Source organism: Ipomoea triloba, chromosome 7 (assembly GCF_003576645.1).
Source record: "Ipomoea triloba cultivar NCNSP0323 chromosome 7, ASM357664v1".
NCBI classification, from domain to species: Eukaryota; Viridiplantae; Streptophyta; class Magnoliopsida; order Solanales; family Convolvulaceae; genus Ipomoea; species Ipomoea triloba.
In genome coordinates, this window is record NC_044922.1 from 25,130,805 (window position 1) to 25,152,382 (window position 21,578).

General features: G+C 33.5%; 1 protein-coding gene across 3 annotated transcripts; it reads left to right on the forward strand.

Moving 5' to 3' along the window:
• Positions 1 to 3,899: 3,899 nt before the first annotated feature.
• On the forward strand, positions 3,900 to 13,283 carry LOC116026128. Of its 3 annotated transcripts, XM_031267578.1 has the most exons (14): positions 3,900 to 4,165; positions 4,259 to 4,501; positions 5,230 to 5,302; positions 5,400 to 5,530; positions 5,657 to 6,049; positions 6,149 to 7,488; positions 7,949 to 8,403; positions 8,494 to 10,265; positions 10,409 to 10,566; positions 10,796 to 10,956; positions 11,410 to 11,570; positions 12,094 to 12,634; positions 12,712 to 12,893; positions 12,974 to 13,283. In XM_031267578.1, the coding sequence occupies exons 2-12, from the start codon at positions 4,397 to 4,399 to the stop codon at positions 12,280 to 12,282; spliced, it is 4,938 nt and encodes a 1,645-aa protein (XP_031123438.1). In that variant the 5' UTR covers positions 3,900 to 4,165; positions 4,259 to 4,396; the 3' UTR covers positions 12,283 to 12,634; positions 12,712 to 12,893; positions 12,974 to 13,283. The 3 variants fall into 3 exon arrangements, with proteins under 3 accessions (XP_031123438.1, XP_031123439.1, XP_031123440.1); XM_031267579.1 differs by having other exon boundaries at positions 3,900 to 4,501; positions 12,960 to 13,283; XM_031267580.1 differs by having other exon boundaries at positions 3,900 to 4,501; positions 11,470 to 11,570.
• The last annotated feature ends 8,295 nt before the right edge of the window (positions 13,284 to 21,578 follow it).

Sequence of the window (21,578 nt, forward strand, 5' to 3'; positions counted from 1 at the left end):
TTGAGATTGTCTGGACTCCCTAATCATTCATTGATATTAAAGATTGGTGCACCTGTTATGTTATTGCGGAACATAGACCACTATCTTCGTCTTTGCAACGACACGCGTCTCATCGTCACAAGATTGTCATTCACATTATCGAAGCAAGAATAATTAATGGGACACATGAAGGAACCAAAATTCTTATCCCTCGAATGTCTCTCACTCCTTTTGATATGAGATTGCCCTTCAAGTTCCAACATAAACAATTCTCACTGATGCTCGCATATGCCATGACTATCAACAAAAGCTAGGGTCAAACACTAACTCATGTTGAGTTATTGCTGAAAAATTGGTGTTTAATCACAATCAATTGTACGTGGCTTTATCCTGAGTCACCCATCCTGATGGCATGAAGGTGTTAGCTCTAGACGAGGATGGACAAGATTCTGTTACTACTACCAATGTCGTCTATAAAGAGATTTTCAATAATGTGTAGTTCAAACTGGTGATATTATGTTTTTTTTTTTTCGAAAAGTACATTTGCCCAAGTTATACAAATCTTAAACACTGATATATAAAATCGCTAAAGTTTCAGCACTGGATTCTTACATCTACACATTAGCTATTAATTTAGCAATTATTTGATCGAATTCAAGCAAAGATAAAATCACAAAACATAATCGATCCAAATCATATTTTCAATTGCACTATATAATATTTGATGTTATAATATATATAATTATATATCAATTCAAATATTCTTAAAGTATTATAGCAAATACATGTCGTGCATCGCACGGGTGGAAATACTAGTACTAGTCTATACTATATATAAAAACAATTTCCTCCTCCCAAATTTCCCCCCCAAAACTTAGGGGTATTTTGGTAAAATCATTTATTTTATTTATTTATTATTTTATTATTTTATTAATTATCCATCCTATAATATTATTATGGTAATATGATAATGATAATATGATAATATGATAATATGGTAATATTGTTAATATTAATGGGTGATGGGTGATTGGTGATATATAATTGATAATTGATAATATGGTATATGATATTATTCTTAATATTAATATATTAATATATAATATATTAATATATACTAATATTAATTAATTAATTGGTGATTATTTTAAAAAAGAATAATTAATTGGTGATTGGGGATTAGTGATATGGTAATATTGTTATATATTAATATTTATATTTATATTGATTGATATTGATATTAATTAATTAATGGGTGATGGGTGATTGGTGATATATAATTGATAATTGATAATATGGTATATGATAGTATTCTTAATATTAATATATTAATATATGATATATTAATATATACTAATATTAATGAATTAATTGGTGATTATTTTAAAAAAGAATAATTAATTGGTGATTGGGGATTAGTGATATGGTAATATTGTTATATATTAATATTTATATTTATATTGATTGATATTGATATTAATTAATTAATTGGTGATGGGTGATTAGTGATATGATAATCTATATCTATATCTATATATCTATATATATCTATATAATTGACATGTAATTAACTATATTAGAATGAAAAAATTATATAATATTGTAGTAAAATTTTTACATGTCAATCATCTATATTTACATAAAATTAAAATTAATTATACTTTCCTTTTGAAAAATCTTCCATATTATGTTTATCCTCCACTATATAATGATGAGAAATGACTCTTCTCTCACAACGTACCAATATCTGTGCTCTCACTACTAATTAGAGATCTATAATTTGTAATTCTACGAAGTCGAAGATCGAACTTTAACACGCGTAGAATTGTTATGGTATGCGGTATGATTTAATTTTTAGTTGATTCATTCTGCATGTTGGAGATCCTTATGGTGTAGTCTGCATTCCATAGAGTATTTTGTAGTTCTGTGATTTAGTTTGATTTTAACAGCTCAATATGCTTTAATTTTTGCTGATGAGGTTTCAAGTAGCTAGGCCAATTTTGCCATGGGCGTATCACGTATGTAAAATTACAATTTTCAGAGTGATTGTAGTGAACAATCAAATGTTTTCTATAATATTATATTTTAATCACATTACTTTGATTGGTAATTTCTAATGGAAAAACATTGTATTGTAACTTTGTATTACAAGATTTTGAATGATAATACCTTATTTAACTATCCATCTTTTTAGTTGTACTGTGCAAAATAACTAGCAATCTACGGATGCTCATCTATATATTGTAGAATTTGCAATCTTGATCTTCCCCATTTACGGATGCTCATGTAATTCGGTAAAAATGGTGGTTACTATACTTGAATAAATCCTCAATTATTCATTCCAATTGTTCGTTTTATCATTCCATTTTCTTCATTTTATAAAAAGTGGTGCATTGGAAGCTAAACATGGGTCATTGTATCATTGATTTTTTATTCCAATTATTACTAATCTTTATCATTAATTGCACAATACTAATTCACACTTATTAGTTAAAAAATGGTGATTACTATACTTGAATAAATGAAATAATAATATTAAATTTTGTAGCCTCGATTTAAAATCTATTATGTTAATATAATAATAATAATAATAATAATATAATACTCCGTAGTAATAATAATCTAAAATTCTTAATATAATTTTCCTAATAATAATAATCCATAACTCTTAATATAAGTTTGTAACTAAATTTTCCTATTAAATCTGTTTATAAAGGTAATTATAAATATAGAATTGAGAAATTCCTATGATATTTTATTTAATTGATATATTCCTAATATATTTTATCAAAAAGGCTTCCTTCATTTTTTATAACATTGTTCCATATGTTAATCCGTTTAATATGCTAATCTATATAGGTAATTACCATATACTATTTACCATCTAAATAACCCGTGATAATTACCAACTATATTTAACATCTAAATTTATTATGGTCATTAAACATAGAGATTTCATTCTTACGATTATCATCATTTCTAACAATTATGTTTTAGTGTCTGTCTTCTTTAAATATCTCATGGTGGGTGACTGGGTGACATGTTCCATAAAAAAAATGAGAAATCCATACCGCCATGTAGTTTATGTTCATTGCCAAAAGGAAAAAAAATAACAAATTAAAATTTAATTCATATTGTTGCTAGATGTATTGTAAAGACAAACTATAACTACTAAACTCTAAAGTGATTTTCTAAACCAAATAAAAAAAAACTAAACCATAAACCGAAAAAAAAAACTAAACCATAAATTGTAAAAAGTGAACAATTTTATTGCACCTATATGTATCACTGAATGCACTCTATGGACTATGGTGTTGATAACTGATAAGTGCATCCCATATTAAATGTCCACACGCGGCACATGAGAGGTAAACCACATTATGAAACCTTATGCGATGAATTTGACCAATAGGGTGTTGACAAGAAATTAAACTCGTAACTTTCTAGTACAAGAATTATGCTTACCCGCTTAACAACCTCTTTCGGGTCAAATAAAAAAAAATATTTTGATGTCTGGAGTAACTCCTATCATTTTCTGGTCCTCCGGTTAGGCAGTTATACACGTGGTCCATACTTAATCTAAGAGTTATATGCGTAATTATTTTTAAGTCCTAAGTTATTGTAAAGTGACGAGTTTAGGCTCTAAAGGACCAAATATGTCATTTTATTAAGTGACATATCGGACTATTAGTAATAGAAATAGTCTTTTAAAAAAAATATTTTTTAAACATGATAGAAATAGTTTTTGAAGGATTAAAATTACCACTTTATATATAAATTAAGGGTTAAAATAACTATACATATAACTTAGGGACTAAATCAGCATCACGTGTATAATTGAAGGACAAAAGTGCAATTGTTTTCCTATTATTGTAGTATAAATAAATGGAAACAATGGCAAAATATAAAACAACAAAGGAAAAAAAAAGCGGCTGCTATTCTGCTAAACTAGAAACCGGACTCTTTCTCTCTCTCTTCTGCCAGGTTTCTGTCCCTCTCTACTCTGAGTCTCAGCTTTGAGCTTCAGAGATCGCACAAGGCGATTGCAGTTCAAATTTGTTCTTCTTTAAAGGCCGTTTCTAAAATAACCTAACTTCTTTCCAGTACAAAACAGAATTGTTTTCTTACTTACAAGGCACATATAATTTAGATTGGTTGGTGACGGTGAATTCCATTCCCGATCCAGGTGGGTTGCGTAGAAATGGTTATCTGCTTTGTTGTTAGGATTTGAATTCGAAGATTGTGCGGGTGAAATTTTGGTGTGTGTATCTACATACAGTTAGTTGCTGGTGAAAAAACAGCGGCTTTTGAGGAGGGTTTGAAGAAGGAGCTTGGGGATTTTTTTGTTTTAGTTTAGTTTTTGAAGATTTTTGTAGGGGACAGAGATGGAAGGAAGGGGGTAGGTGTTAGAAGAGAGATGGAAGAATCTGAGCTTGAAGAAGGGGAGGCTTGCTGTTATGAGAATGAGAATAATGGCGGTGACGAAAATTCATTCGTTGACCCTGATGCTCTCACCCACATTGTAAGCTTCTTGTTCTTTCTTCTGTTTTATCCGTATTTTACCTGACTTTAAAGTTTAAATTGAACATTGCTCCTTCAGATTATAGCTTCATTTTCTGATCTGATTTTGTTTCTGCTGATTTTTTCTGCTATGTGATTTTGCAACTCAATCTTCAATATACAAAGCTTTGTTTTTTGGTGATTTGATTTGTTGAAATACACTTGTGGAGTTGTGGTGCTGAATTATTGAACTACATGTATAGTCACATACTACTTACATTACTGAACTAGAAGTCTAGAATATAAAAGGATGCCTACTTTCATTAATGTAAAAAGTGCTCTATGAGTCAATCCAAACTATTGCAAATCTAGTTTAGGTAATTTTTTTATGATCATGTTGGATTTTTATGAATTACACTTTCTAATTGAAGGTTACTTTAGGGATTCCTTATAGAGAAGATGTAAGTTATACTAGCATTTTATCTACTAGTCACTCTTTTGCTTATTTAAGCAATAATATATGAACTCCCTTATTAGTGAAGATTTAAGATGTTTAGGTATCTAATTTCTATTCTTATCAACCTTTTGTAACATGCACTTCTAGGTTTTTTTTTTTTTTTGGGGGGGGGGGGATGTGTATCTTGGGGTGGGAGATGCTTTTTCAAGCAATATAGTACTGAATGCTGACTTTATTTTTGGGTTCTTGATAGCTGATGGTTTTTCTCTATTGCCACTTTATATTCTTTGTAGGAAGAAAAAATCCAAGATGTTTTAGGGCATTTTCGAAAAGATTTTGAAGGTGGTGTTTCTGCTGAGAATCTCGGTAAGTTAGACCTAAGATGGAAAGATTTGTATGAATTAGTTAACCACATTAATATGCATCACATCTTGAGATGATTGGACTTTGCATTTATTGACAGGGTCAAAATTTGGGGGGTATGGTTCATTTTTACCCACTTATCAGCGTTCACCTTCTTGGTCTAATCCAAGGACTACGCCAGATGTCCCTAACAATAACATACTAAGATCCCCCAAAAATCTGAACCTCGAGGTAGCCACTTCTAGCTTTTATTAGCTATTTATACTTTATTGTATGGAAGAATAATATGTTTTGGCGTTTTGCTTGACGTCAAGGCTCTAGTTGTTACTGAGCAACATGAGTTGTCTTATAATATAGGTTGGTAGGCAAAATTCATTAGTTTCATCTAGCACTTCTCTGTCAGCAAGACTTGGTGCAGCTTCCACCAATTCTGTACTTGTACCTGCAACCAGGGCTTCTATTGCAAATGTAGATACCAAAACCGGCACACATTCCGCTCGGGCTGAAGAATCTACTTTAATATCTAAAAATCCTAAAAAGCGTGCAAGTTCTTCTGATCAGAAATGTCTGAAGGTGCGCATCAAAGTTGGATCTGAAAATTTGTCAACTCAAAAGAATGCTGAAATCTATAGTGGACTTGGCCTTGATGTTTCTCCATCATCATCGTTGGATGATAGCCATGACGATAGTGAAGGGTTAACTCGTGACCTATGGGATGCCTCAGATGAATCCCCTACAAGCATCATTCAGGTGAGTCATGCTCCTGCTTTATCTGTTACTTCTCCCTTTCTCTTGGGCAAAATGGTTATTTGATCTGTGGTTTTGATTTGTTCCAATTTTTTTGGGCAGTTTATGACCTCAGTTCCATTTCATCGAAGCTTGTTGTTATCTCCTCTATCTGATGATTTGATTCATTTGACGGAAAAAGATAGTCTTCAGGGAAATACTGTATGTAAACCCCTGCGCAAGGCCTTCACAGAAACTTCTGGGGTGATGTTAAATGGCTCTGGTTACACAGTGGGTAATGGAAAAATCTTGGATGAGAGGAAGTTGAAGTCATTTGAGAAAAATGCTAATTGTAATGACAATGGCATTCAGGATTCTGTAGGTTTACCATCAAAGAAGGAAATTGATGTTGGTACTTTGAGTTGTGAAGATCTCATTTCTAAGACTTTGAAACTCCCCCTTTTGATGAGCTCATGTACAACTGTTTCTGATCCTATTAAGCACTCCAAGCCAGTTGATAGTCTGAGAACTGATGTTCATTGTATGGTGAAGGAAGAGAGCTTGGATGGTGCACCCAAGGATGTTTTTCAGCCCATATCTGATATGGAGACTGACAGAACTGAAAAGTCTAATCGAAAGGGTAATTCATGTGGAGGGGCTTGGGAAAGTAAAAAATCAAATCGTTTTGACAACAGCACAGGGTACTCAAATAAAGAGGGCAACTATGGAGTACAAGCTGATGTTTCAGCCAATGCTCGGCAGAACAAAGACAGAAAGGCTCTTAATACTGATTTCCTTGGTATACCAGAGCTATCTGGTTGTCGGAAGGTTGCCTTAAACAATGAGGATGGCTTGAAACTGGCTAATGGGAAGGAACAGGTTACATCTGGAGGCAAAAAGAAACTTCGAGGAAGTCAGGTTCATGATGCTGATGGTGGGAAGGTGTTAAATGATGGTTTTGTAACTGATTCTTCTTTGACACACAAGTGTAAAAAGAGCTCTTCTAGCAACACCAGTACATCTACACATGATTCAGACGATTTCAAGAACCATATAAGAGCTAGAAGTACTTATATGGAGTTATTTGGGGACCTGGAAGTTGAAGCAGAAGATGAAATTGGTCTTGGGAAAATGCATAAATTGGAAATGCTGAAAGATTCTGGTGATGTTGGGAAGACAACCCTGGTAGAGTACAATGACACAGTGAAGGAAAGATCTAATGCTTCAAAGATTGAGAAGTCATTTGTATCAGCGGAGCAGCCTAGGTTAGCTTCAGACATGAATGCTCCCTGTGGAAATGTGACCAATCTTACTTTTGGTCCAAGTGGTCCAACAGCAGAGGCTCCTGTACTTAAAGAAGATTGGGTAATGTGTGACAAGTGTCAGACATGGCGTTTACTTCCATTTGGTACTGATCCTCGGAGTCTACCCAAGAAGTGGCTTTGCAGGATGCTTGACTGGCTGTAAGTTCTGTTGCTTATCCTTCAACACTTGATGGAGTATGGCTAACCAGTATTATGTATAAAACAACATATGAATTTACTTATAAAAAATAATATCAAACTCATGCACACAATAATATGAATTAATAAATTAAAGTCCCATTTTATAAAGCTTGTGCATATTGTTTAGGATATGTATTGGGTAATTCATAATAATATGTTACTTATGGATTATTGGCTTAAAGAAGCTAAGAAGTGTTGTGTTATCTATAAACCATAATATTTTCCAAACATCTGTTTTAGACTATTGAATCTATAATCCCAACATTGTTTTCAAAACACCTAGACACTGAAAGAATCTCTGGTAACCCTGAAAGACACGTGGTTGATACTTTGAAGGAAATGTTAGTCATAAAATTTTCTCTTTCAAGTACATATTGGCAATATTGCATGAGTATAATTCATTTAGCATTTTTGTTAGGCCTGGGATGAACCATTGTGATATTAGTGAGGAAGAGACAACTAAGGCTTTGAGATCCCTCTACCAGTTCCATCCTGCTGCCACAACTGCCTCTACTTTTAAGACTGAAAACAATGATCACCACAATCCTGGTGGGAATCTTTTAGGAGTAGCTTCAGTTGATGATTTGCATTCAAATCATATGCACGTTACAGATGCTAGTGGAAAGAAGAAATATGGGTCAAAAGTTTTGCCGAATGAAAACAAACAGGATTGCCCTACACAGTTTTCTGACAAAACAAATGAGAATTTTCAAGCGATCCAAAATAATAACGGTTTAAACAACACCATCCAATCTTCAGTTGATGAAAATAGGTATCATAAGTACTCAGGCCAATCTAATACCTCAATGATGGAGAAGGGAAGACAAAAACAGAAAGAGAGGAAAAAGTTGCTGAACAACCACTCTGATGGAGGTATTTTGTTTAAAGTGTTCATTATTGAGCTTTATGGAATCTTTTATCCACTAGTGTTTAACCTATTTTGCTAACATCAAATGCTTACAGGTGACAAAAATGCAAAACTGAGGAATAAAAACGAGAAAAATTTAGAGAGTTCTACAGCCTCCAAGAAGATGAAAAGAGATGATTTAAATTATAATGATGAAAATTGGATGGTTGACATTGCTGGGGAAAAACCAACACGTAGCTCAAGCAACAGTTTGTCACGAAGTGCATTCGTGAAGGATCAAAATAAAAATAAATATAAGGATTCAAATATTGATGCAAAGAAAAGTGTGGTTCCAGATAGAAGCCCACAGATCCATCTTCCATTGAGTTCAAGTGATGGTTCTGTGCATGTGGGGAAGTGTGACATTAAAGACTCATTCAAGAAGAGGAAAGAGAATGAGTGCCAGTATGCAGAGACCTGTAATAAAATGTTTCCTGGTGTAGGATGTAATTCCCGAGATACTACTGATTTAGTGGAAGAAACGTGTGAAAATGACCAAAGGAAAGGAAAGAAAGGAAGGAAATCCCACTCTGTGATGAAAGATTCAAGTGGAAAGAAATCCAATGAAGGAAATGGTGAAAGGGGTAGAAGTAAGGAGCAGCAGCAAGTAGTGGGGCAGCACCTGGATGGCACCATGTCTCAGCAGAGCTTAGATGCTATGGGTTCTTTAAAAAGGGGCTTGGGGCCTATGGGAACTTTGCAGCCCTCTCCAGCTGCCACTTCAAGTTCTTCTGAATTTTCTGGCTCACAGAAAAACAAAACCAGTCTCCAGGAACTAAGGGCTTCTCCTGTGGAATCAGTGTCTTCATCTCCTCTTAGAATTCCTACATCAGATAAGTTTGTCTCTACAATGAGCCTCGGCAGAAAAGATGATTGTCAGGATGCTGGATTTTTCTCTGTGCTTAGTCCGCGGAGATCTTCAGATGGGGAGGATGATGGGAGCAGCTATCAATATGAGATTCTTAAGAAGGATCAAAATCTTGATGTGAGGCATCAAGGGTCCCTTTCTGGTCATATGCCATGTGCTAAATTGAGCCAATACACCCTACATTCTCCTGATACTGCAAATCCTCGTGATGCTGCTGTATGTACAGATCCCTTACCTCAGGGTGACCACTATGCTTTTAAGGCACAGAATTTGGAGAAAGACCTGGATGATAAGGACGGAAGGAATGGCCATCTCCATAATAATAGTGGAATAGTCTTGAAGTCCGGGAAGGGTTCCTCTTCAAGGCCTAAAGCAGGACAAAACAAATTTCAGGACACAGACAGGAGTGCTATTGGTTCAGATAAGATTAAGAAAAAACCCATTCCTGAGAAGGATCCTTCAAGAAAGTCGTTGAACAAGGTTGTTAAGGGTCACTCAAAATGTACTGACAATAATTGTACTGATGTTAGAATGGATGGTTCTGAGAAGCAGGCTTTGCTTTCAGATAGCGATGATGGAAGGTTGACTAAGAAACCTTTTTCTGACAAAGAAGAAGGAATTGCAAGCTCTGGGAGAGGGAAATCACTTCCAGTATTAGCAGATAGTGGTAAACTTGGGCTAACAGCAGGTTTACAGCCAGTTTCTGGATCTCAAAAAGATGCAGCAAATTTGTTGTCTGTTGATACTTTTGAGGGGGATGCTTCAAAGGCTAAACAAGGTAAGGAAGATCACAGCCAGAGTAGGGACCAACCTACTAGTTTGCAGCACAACAGTCCAAATATTCGCAAGTTCCGAGATCTTGATGCTCCCAGTCCTGCTCGAAGAGAGCCCTCCAGTCAAGCTGCTACAAATGCTGTAAAAGAAGCTACAAACCTGAAACACCTTGCTGATCGCCTAAAGGTTAATAAAATCTATACTATCTACTTAAATGGAAATGATTTTACTTGTGTTACTTTTTATTTTATTTTATTTTTATTTTTATGTTTTTAAATCCATTCATCTTCTTATAGATGTTGGCCTAACTTATTCTGTCACTCTTCCAGAATTCTGGATCAAGTGAAAGCACTAGTCTTTATTTCCAAGCTGCTTTAAAATTTCTCCATGGAGCCTCTTTATTTGAATCATGCAATACCGATAGCATGAAGAACAATGAGATGACTCAATCGAGACAAATTTACAGCAGTACTGCAAAACTCTGCGAGTAAGATATGTGAAGCTTTTCACTTTTATTATTATTATTATTATTATTATTATTATTATTTTCCCCCTCTAGCATTAGAGAGATTCTTTTGCTTCTAAAGGTTAATATTTGTATGTTTCTTTTCGTTCTTAGAGATGAAATTGCAATGCTATCCTCTATTGGATTTGTTATGGATGATTTCAATTTAAGTGTCGAAACATAATTTGGCTTCCCATTGTCTTCTTAATAGATTTTGTGCTCATGAATATGAAAGATCCAAGGACATGGCTGCTGCTGCTCTTGCCTATAAATGCATGGAGGTTGCATATATGCGTGTAATTTATTTCTCACATACCAGTGCAAACAGATACAGAAATGAATTACAAGCAGCTTTGCAAATCTTTCCACAAGGTGATTTGAAAATGTCCATATTAATGTGATTTTATGGTTCTTCATTAATCTTCGTCCTTTCAGATGTTAGGTTACTACTGGCAATTGAAGTTATAACTATAAATCACTGCTTCTCCATCTTGTGGCTTGGAATGCTATTAGAAAATCATAATGGATGTCATTTGCTTTAGTTTAGTAACAATATTTCTCATTTATGTATAATAGATTTTTACATTCTTTTATTTTTAGCAATAAAAAATAGGTTACATTTTCATTCGGATAAACAGGATTGCAATTTTTGGTCCCTAAAGTTAAGTGAAGCTGACATGAAGTGGACTACTGGAGTTAAATGCACATTAACTTACTTAACAGTCATAGAAGATTTTTACTTTTTAGCAGCATTTATGAGTCTTAATGATGTGCTTTAGTTTTGTTTCTTTGACATGACTCATGATAGTTCTTATTGCATTCTAGGTGAATCCCCGCCCTCTTCTGCCTCTGATGTTGATAATTTAAACAATTCATTGGCTGTAGACAAGGTTGCCTCGGCTAAAGGTGTTGGTTCTCCACAAGTCACAGTAACACCAGTTATTACAGCAAGAAATCGTTCCAACTTCATGCGGCTTCTCAATTTTGTGAGTGTTCGGTCTTTCTACTGCATTATGATATTATTTTACAGCAAGTAGCTTACAATGAGAATCTGAGATCGTTTGCTTCACATTTTGGAAAATGAAATAGAGGGCTAAATGAAAAAAATGTTTGACTTGTAAACTTCGGGTCTGATGACTGGAATGCTTGCAATCGAGTATGAAGAAAGCCTGCTGATTTTGCCTGTCCTTGATGCATCTCTGAACAGATATGGAAATACTGGATTATATCCTGCATTCCTGATTTCCTGCGCTCCTTGGGCTCCAGGACTTGTTCCTGTATGGAACATTGGAACTGGAAGGGTTACATGAGGAAATGATTTTCAATAATCATAGTTGTTAGTTTCAGAACTAGTTATGCTCAGTGAATGCCATAGCTAGCTAGTTTACAAATTCACATTTATCCTCCTTTTCTTTGGGTTCTGTGCTCACTTCTGAGTCTGTTGCTTTATACAATTTGGTGTGGTATATTGGTTTCAGCTATAGTCTTATGAACTGTCATTACTTTCAGGCCCAGGAAGTTAGTTTTGCAATGGATGCCTCCAGAAAATCAAGAGCTGCTTTTGCAGCTGCTAATCCAAGAAAAGGAGAGGCTCTGTGCAAAGAGGGTATGTTATCTGTTAGAAAGGCCCTGGATTTCAACTTCCAGGATGTGGATGGATTTCTGCGTCATGTACGCATCGCAATGGAAGCAATATAGCACTGAAATGTAAGCATGCAAAACATGTTTTTGCTCCACTCTGTTGATACAGTGGAAGCAGATAGGCTGGATCGTTTAGAAAGAGATTAACCAGGATGACTGAAATTCCAATATGAGAGCCATCTATTTTTTGACCTTGTATGTATAGCAATAGCTGAATTCTAGTTGAGATATTCTTTAATGCCTCCTCGGGTTTCTTCTAAATAAGTAAGGATCTTAGATCCAAGAGATAGTGGTTTGATCCCTGACAGAAACCCATAACATAGCAAACTCATTATTTGATTACTGATCCTGATAACCCGTTTCTCCAACCATGAGTCATAAGCATCAGGATTGAGTTTTAGGCTCTCAGGTAACTTCCTATTTTGCAGTTTATTATCTAACTGGCTTTTTGTTACTTCTCTATTACTGACATTTATAATTTACCAGGTCATTTGTACAGTTCATGCTTTGCAATTGAGATTATTGATAGACTGTTGTTTACATAAAGGCGGAAGAATGACTAAATACATACATCTCTAAAATGCAAGACCAGCAGTTGTTCTGGTGTATGGCTTTGCTAGTTTGCTTCAATAGGGTGGTTGTACAGATGGTCTGCTCTCAGACCGAAAGTGGGTAAACATTTGTACTAATAAAGTGATCATCACTTTCCCTATATTTTCTCACCAACTATATAGTCTTTTGCGTACAGGAAGACAACAATTGCAGCCACCACTGTCATGTTCCAAAGAAGGGTATGTGATGGCAAAACATTTGTTTCCAGAGTTTCCCTCCCGGTTGGACAAATTGGTACAGCTGTTCTCCATTTTTTAACCTGCTAATGTAAATATCAGAAAATGCTTGTTTTAATCTAGATGGTGAAAACTGAAAAGCTAGTTGGAAATTAGACAGTTATAATGTAAGGTGTTGATTGCTGGAAATTTTCTGTAATCAAAACTGTGTATATGCTTCTCGATCAACTTCTAATGTTATAATTTAAAAATGTTAAAATTGATATTTCACATCACCTTTCAACTATAATGGAAAACTATTTAGATTATGATTATATTTTTGGGGGAAATTGATACTTTTTTGCCCCTGAATTGTTTATTTTTTCCTGAATTATTTATGTATGGAGTATCTATATTAGTCTCTCAATTATTTTGAATGTTATGCATTTTTCCCTCTTGTTAAATGGGCATGGATTGTTAAAAATAAAGGCAAAATATGTATTTTGTGTCACTTTCTCTAGCAAATTATTGTCTATATCTGAAAATCAGAATAAAAGAAAAACACTATTTACAAATATTAGAATTATAATTTTAAGCTAATAACAAAATTAACTTTTGAATTATAAGGTTTTAAAGTATTTCACATGAAATATATTATTCCCTCCGTCCCATTTTATGTGTCTGGTTTGGTTAACGAGACTTGACTGAAGTTATTTTTAATTCAAACACAAAATTGATTTGACCAATGAATAGTACGTACGTCAAATAAAATGGGACTGAGGAAGTAATAGGACCAAAACTAAAAAAATTGTCATATATGAATTATAAAGTTTATATAATGTGTAAAAATTAGAAAAATTATTAACAAATTTTATAATATTCTCATGATGGTACAAATCATAATATCTACAATCTCAAATGTTAGCAATATAATTAAATGGTTCTTTCCATTTTCCAATATATAATTTTGACTTAGATTCAAGTTCATATGAGAACCATCTCCCGTGTAAATACGGCTGATAAAATTTGGGTATGTCATATGTGCATGTAAGACTTTGATTTTTTTTGGATTTATTTAGATTTATTTTCCTTTTTATTTACATATGGGTGCTATGGTAATTTTGTTGTGTTTTGAATGCTGAAATGATTGTAGAATGATGTTATACTTGATTTTAGGAGTTTAATTTATGGTAAATTTGGATTCCTTTGCAATTGTAATCTCCTTCAATTACTTACGACTGAGTTTTCGTCATATGTGTTCACCTTGATGTGGCCTAGTGTATACTTTATGTTCATGTGATGTGTATGCGTACTATAAACTTGACGTGTATGTATTATAGTACATATGCATGTTCATTTGTTTGTGGTGTGGTTTGCATCTAATGATGTGTTTGTGCATTAGTCAGGTATGTATGAATCAACTAGTATTTTTTAGCCTTTTTTTCCTTATTACTGGTAGCTATGCATGATGTGTATGTGTGCATTTCAATGTGAACGTGTGCACATTGCAATATATAAGCGTGCAAAGTGCAATATAAGAATTGAAATTAAAATGTCGCTGAAATCGTGTTCACACGTTTATATTGAAGAAGCTAAGGGAATTATTCCTAGAGGTTTGGTCTATATATACTGGTGCATTACATTGTTGCTTTATGCTACCATTTAGCCTTACTTGAATTGGAAATGTTTCTCCTAACTAGCTTGCTATGATTGCTAATAGGAGGTAGGGAAAATGTTTCAATAGAATTATTCCTAGCTAGAGAGGTTTGGTTATGCTGCCGTTTAGCCCCACTTGAATTGGAAAAAAAAAAAAAACTGATTTATTGCTACCAATACATTCCCCTATGAAATTTTGGTAGAATGCAACATGTCAACAAATTTTGATAAACCTAGCTAATTTTAGAAAATATTTAATGTTTGAATTGAATATCTAGATTTTACTATTTCACTTTACATTTATATATATATAAAAACCTTATTTGACAAAGGAAACATATAGTGATTTTTTAGCTACATTTATATTATACAAATTGTGGATTTATGGTACATCTAGGCTTAAATTACTCTATACTAATTAAATCTATGTTTGATCAAGGCTTCTAAATTTGGAGGATTTGATCTTTTTTTCACTAGTAAGTGATCTTGGTTAGGATTTGATGGTACCAGAAGTCACTTTTGTGGATCCAAATCCAAATTTTAGAGTATTTTTGGTGTGTTCTTTTTTTTTTTTTTGGGTTATAATATTGATTTCTCCATCTAAATTAGCTTAGGCATAAATTTGAGAAATATCATGAGGAAATATTTGGAAAGGGGAGCACGTACACTTGGTTGGTTGCCTTGTCAGCAAATATTTGAGAAGCCACCTCAGCTCCTAGCACTAGTAGACCTTTTTAAATATTAGATTATATTTTTCAACTTATACTAGATTAATCTTAAACTCCTACAGCCCCTGCTTGATGGCGCTAAATGAGGTAAATTACGAGTCGATTGATCTCCAATAACCCCTACCCAAGAGTACGTGTCGTAGGAGGTAAATGGCGAATCGTCAAATTAGCCATCAGTTTTCACTCCGATCCTATTTGTACATTCTGTGCACAAGGAGTCTTCATCATCGAACCCCTGTCCCTATCTCACCGCTGAAGCAAAACTTCTTAAGTGACCTTTAAACCATTAAGCTAAGTCCTAAGAGCAACATTATCGATAGTGAATTGGACACAAATATTTATGTGACATTAGGAGAGAGAAGGAGGCCAACAAAAAAGAAGCAAACTAAATAAAAAGGAAAAACAAAATTTTCTGACATAGAAATCAGAAAAAGCAAAAAAAAAAAAAAGAAAGTACACATTCAGCGCCAGCTGGGCGCATGATGTCACCAACACGCGGCAAACAATGCTTCTTTTATTTTGTTTTTTCCAATTGTGGGCCCCACAAATATTTTAATCTTGCATGAAGTAAAAAACAGAAAAAAAACAGCATCCACATCTGCTCGGTTCTTATCTCTGAAATAACCCCAAAAAAATTAGAGATAGGGATGCTCTAAGGAGACTTTCACTCGTATCCCTAAGCTAAAATAGGGGAGGAGTCATTTCCATTTTTGGTCCTATTGTTATTGCGGCATTATCAATTTTAGTCCACTTCATTAATTTTTGCCACATTATGGCCAGTCTTATTTAGTCATTGCCACTTTTAGTCCACCGTTAAAATTTTCGTCAAATGGTCGTCCAAAACATGGGTATTTTTGGTCTTTTCATGCTTTGGTCATCTCCTTGACCTTTTGCAATGGTTTTCCTTACACATTTTATCCAATGAAGAGGTACGGCGAAAGCCATGTGAGCCACATTACAAAGCCATGGCTTTCGTCGGACCTCTTCATTGGATGAAAATGTGTAAGGAAGACCATTGCAAAGGGTAAAGGAGATTATCAAAGCATGAAAAGACCAAAATATATTTATTTTAGACGGTTATTTGACAAAAAATTTAACGGTGGACTAAAAGTGGCAAGAACTAAATAAGACTGGTCGTAATGTGACAAAAATTAATGAAGTGGACTAAAATTGACAATGCCCCAATAACAGTAGGACCAAAAATAGAAATGACTCATAGGAGAGAGTATGTGACTGATAAATATTTGTTATTGATCATATCCATGGAATGCTTGACTTGGAACTTATATACCTTGCCAACCATTTTCATCATCACGTTAGTTATTGTGTTCCAAATTTTACTATTAGTGTTCTCATAGGCAGATTGATTGTTAATCAAGAAAGACCTAGCTAGAGTCTACTTCCTTTAATGTGTCTTGGGGAAACACCAACCAATTAAGCTTCTAACTTGAAGAAACAACTAGCTAGCAAGCTTAGCATCATCATCTTCGACTTGAAAATAAATTTGTAGCATGCATTCAGCAGATCGATAATGGAGTTTTTTTTTTTTCCCAAATCTTATTTAAAATTTGTCACACATTATTTATGTTAGAATTATCACGTCACGCATTATGCTACATTATTATTGTCATATCATTAATTTTTTTTTAATAACATGTGATCAATTAAATTGATCCGTGTAGGTCGAATCAAATAATCCAATAATAACGAAATAAGTAATAAAGACACTATATTGAGCTTGAGAAGACCGGACTTGTATTAATGAAGAGTGTAATGAGATTACAAGTGAATTTGAGATGTAATTGAACATGCGACTGCGCAATCAAAACGACGTCATTTTGATTAATGAAAATAGATGGATGAACTGCAGTATCAGTCATGACCATAGTCCACGGTATAACAACTGTTGAACATGATTTGTAATGCCAAGACAATGCTATATTTATACAAGACATTGCCCAACAAACTCCCCTAAAGTCATAGTAGGCCACAAGACTAAGTTGAGGCTCACACAGTTGACTCGCGAGACTAAGTCAAGTCCCATCATTCTGGGCCCCGGAGACCTGCTCTGGGTCTTGGACCCTGGTCGCTTGAACTATCTTTTTAGGCCTTGGACTATATGCACTCTCAAACCCCGGATCCCTATTATTGAGCTGTTTTCAATATCTCCATCAACATGCATCATCATATGAAAAATAAATAAATAAATAAAAATTAAGCACACAAAATAACCACATACATCAGAGAGTGACTATAAATAGTATGATTTTTGTAGAAGTGGGAAACATTTCCCCATTTGTTGTTAATAAGAATTAAAGTTTGTTCATTTATAAAGTAATTTAAATTTATACAATATATTGTCAAAGACCTTGTAGTCTAGTGGCACTTGGTGTCCCGGTTAACACTCCCACATAGATGATGGGAGTGGGTTCAAGCCTCAACCCATTATGAGGTCCACTTCGAAGACTAATAGTCATTTTCTACAACTGCGTCCATGTGGGCACGTTATTGCTCGTTTTACCTCTTTATTTTTTTTTTATTTTTTTCCTATCATCTCCCCTTTCCTAATCACTCTTACAGAAACTTCTAAAAAAACCACAATAAAAACCCCACTATTGAGGATGACTTTATACCGTGGAACAATGTTCGCATAGCAAGATGTCCTTGCTACATATTAATTTTTAGTATATTAAAGTTTTTTTAGTGTACTACATACTGATTCATTTTGACTTTATAATAATACAATAAAAATGAATATGTATCAAATATAAATATAATGAATCAATTAAAACGAACTTATATTATACTAAAAATAAACTCCATTATATTAAGGGATAAGGGTCAAATAGACCCTCCAACTATATATCAAAGTTCAATTAGACTCTCAAACTAAAAAAAACAAATAAATCCAATTAGACCCTTAAACTTGTTAAATTTGTGTAATTAACTTATTTAATAGGTTACAAAAGGTAGCATGTCAAACTTTGCTTCCATGACATGCAGCTTTTGTAGAATCTTATTTAAAAATTAACAAAAATTATTTTTAAAATTAATCTTTTAAAAACTAATTAAAAAATTTTTCCATTTGACGAAGAAATACAAATTTCTCCATTAAGCTACCATTGACGACAAGTCGCGATGGTAAATTTCCCGTCATTAAAAATCTTATATGCTAGTTTTTTATTTTTTAGTGATGGTTTTATCTCTCACTAATGAACAATTTTCTTGTGGTGATATTAGAACCATTATTATAACATTAATCCCTCACAGTAGATCAGAGCATATCAGAGCTACGATCAGAGCATATCAGGCTCATTCCGCCCTTGCTCAGGCTCGGCCCTGATGTCCTTAATGCGCATCCTAATTTCTATCATGGCTAAACGGATGAACTTATGCTTTTTGCTAAGGGAGTTAGTGTTCTTTGTAGCGATTATTATGGAGGCCCTTAAAGACTCCGAAATGACGTTCGATATCTCCATAAACATTCGGAAGTCTAACATTTTTTCTACTTGCTATAAATTTTTGTTCTACTATGCTGAACTGTCATTTAATAAAACAACTGCTAGTCATACCCCTCAAATATTTAGCATGAGAATTGAATGTATGCAGTGTCATGTGAACAAGGAGTTTCCGGCTTCAATTCTAGTTGTTATAATTTTTTGTTCTACCGAACTTTGATTGAATAAAACAAACCTTTAATAATAATAATAATAATAATAATAATAATAATAATAATAATAATAATACAAAACAAAATTATATATAAAATATTATATTTTTTTAAAAAAAAAGTTTGATTCTCCTTTGTAACTGATGTGGGATCATTTTGATATGATAATTCAAGAAGAGGAGCTTGTTAGGAACATAATGTAATAGGTTTTGATGATACCAAATGTAATCCACAATCCCCTAAGTCTCGAAGGATAGGAAATCCTTGTAAGTTCGACAAGTAAACTAAGTGCAAAAAATACAACCGGGTAATTGAGCTCAACTCGGAAAATATTTTAAGCTTAAGGTAAACTTGTTTGAACATCTTAGAAAATTTCGTGTTGTAACTATATAGATAGATCAGAAGAAGGCACGAGACAACACTGGAGGAATAAGGGTCTGCGAGACATCAACTAAGTCTCGAGACACAAGCAGAGTTCGAGAGATGGGATCTCTCGATACATCAATCAAGTTCGAGACATCAAGTGATCGAGACATCAACTAAGTCTCGAGACATAAGCAGAGTTCGAGAGATGGGATCTCTTGAGACATCAATCCTGTTCGAGACATGAGATCGAGACATCAAGTGGTCAAGACATCAACATTGGTCTCGATGAACTGGTACTTTTCCAAAAGGCTGAATGGCAGTCAACATGCATGGATAAAGTAATCTAAGTTTGGAGAAGAAGAATTTCATGGAGATAAGACATTAAGGAGGTGCCAAAAGCTATATGATGGAACAACCAGAAGTGGATGCCACGTCAGAATTCCACAACAAACAGATAGAATATGCACCAATCCAAGGTCGGTCTTATTACCTAAAACGAGGATCAATGGGAATATAAAAAGAGTAACCGTTACTGATGGGTGTCGAAACCAACAAATAATAAATACTTACTCTTAAGAATTGTAATAGTGACGAGTAAGGTCGTACCCACAGAGATTGGTTAGACTTACCTTTAGCAATAAATTTAATAAATAATGAAATGAGAATCGAAACTTAAATAGCAACAATAAAATGGAAAATGGAAAATAATATCAAATAACAAATAATTATCAAGAAAATGTCAATGGCAAATAGTATCCAACCCAAGGAATAATATCAGCTTAATTCTAACAAGACAGATATTGATATGCAAGCCAAACTAACTTTACTCTTTACTAGATTGGTTATGGTTATTAACAAGCTCTAACAACCTGTCTTTCCTTACTTCGTCGGTAATTAAAACAAGCTCTTTAATTACTTCCCTAGCTAATAAACAACCCTAAACAAGCTCTTAGGATTTAATTTACTAACAGCATTATCGAATTAGAAAGACTACCAATCCTAGCCAACAAACTCACAAGCTCGGTTCATTTAAGCTAGACTATATATCTCCATAACACAAAACGAAAATCAGTTATAATCAAATTGTGCTATTTGCTACTAACATCAAAACACTTAAACAATTACGGATTCAAGGTTCTGACTAGCAATTTAATAACTTGATAATTGAACAATGGGCCCTATTGCAACAATTAACCAAGCATTAAATCATATATATGAATATAACAGAAGATATATAGATAATAAAATGCAAAGAATAATTTAGGCTAAATAAAGCTTACTGGTCTTGTAGAATCAAACTTCCATAATCCTCGAATTGGAAAAATATGAACTCAGCAGTACATCGTAGGATTGTTTACAAAATAAAAAAAATATATATAAATATATTAATTCTCTAAAAAGAGAATTTAAAGAAAAAGAATATATATTTACGTGTTTGGCAACAGACAGAAATGAAATTGAATTCAAAGTATAGATCCCCCCCTTTAAAGCAAATAATAATATCCTATTTATACTATAAGGAATGCGCCATTTTCGCCAATTGCAAGAAGGTAAGCCATCGTCGCAATCCACGTCTCCGTCCGCCGAAATCGTCGCATGTTGAATGTTGAAGAGGTCTTCCTTGTCTGCTTATTACGTACATAGCTAAAAGCCTAAAAGAAAAAGATAATAAAAAAATTGCAAATTAATATTTGGACTGTTGAACTCATAAAACAATTAACATAATTAAAATTAAATTATTAAATTGGGTCAACTTATTAAATCATGTAAAGTAAAACAAATATATAATTAGCTCAAATGATGAATTAGCCCAATTCTTATTAATAGGTCCATTAATCCTAACTATTCAACTAACTATTATATTAGTGCAAAATATAAAATAAAGTGTAAAATAAATATAATGTAAAATAAATAAAACTAAATTATTATAAGAATCAAATATAAATAGGTATAAAAATAGTGCTTATCATTCCCGTTCACGTAGCTAAAGATCAGCGCCTGTATTGTTTGGATTAATATGAAGCCTTAGATCATGAGATCTAATGGTGGAAATAAGGCCACACAGTCGCACGGGGGAGACTGGCCGCATCTGATGGGGACTATATATATATATATATATATATATATATATATATATATATATATATATATATATATATAAAATAT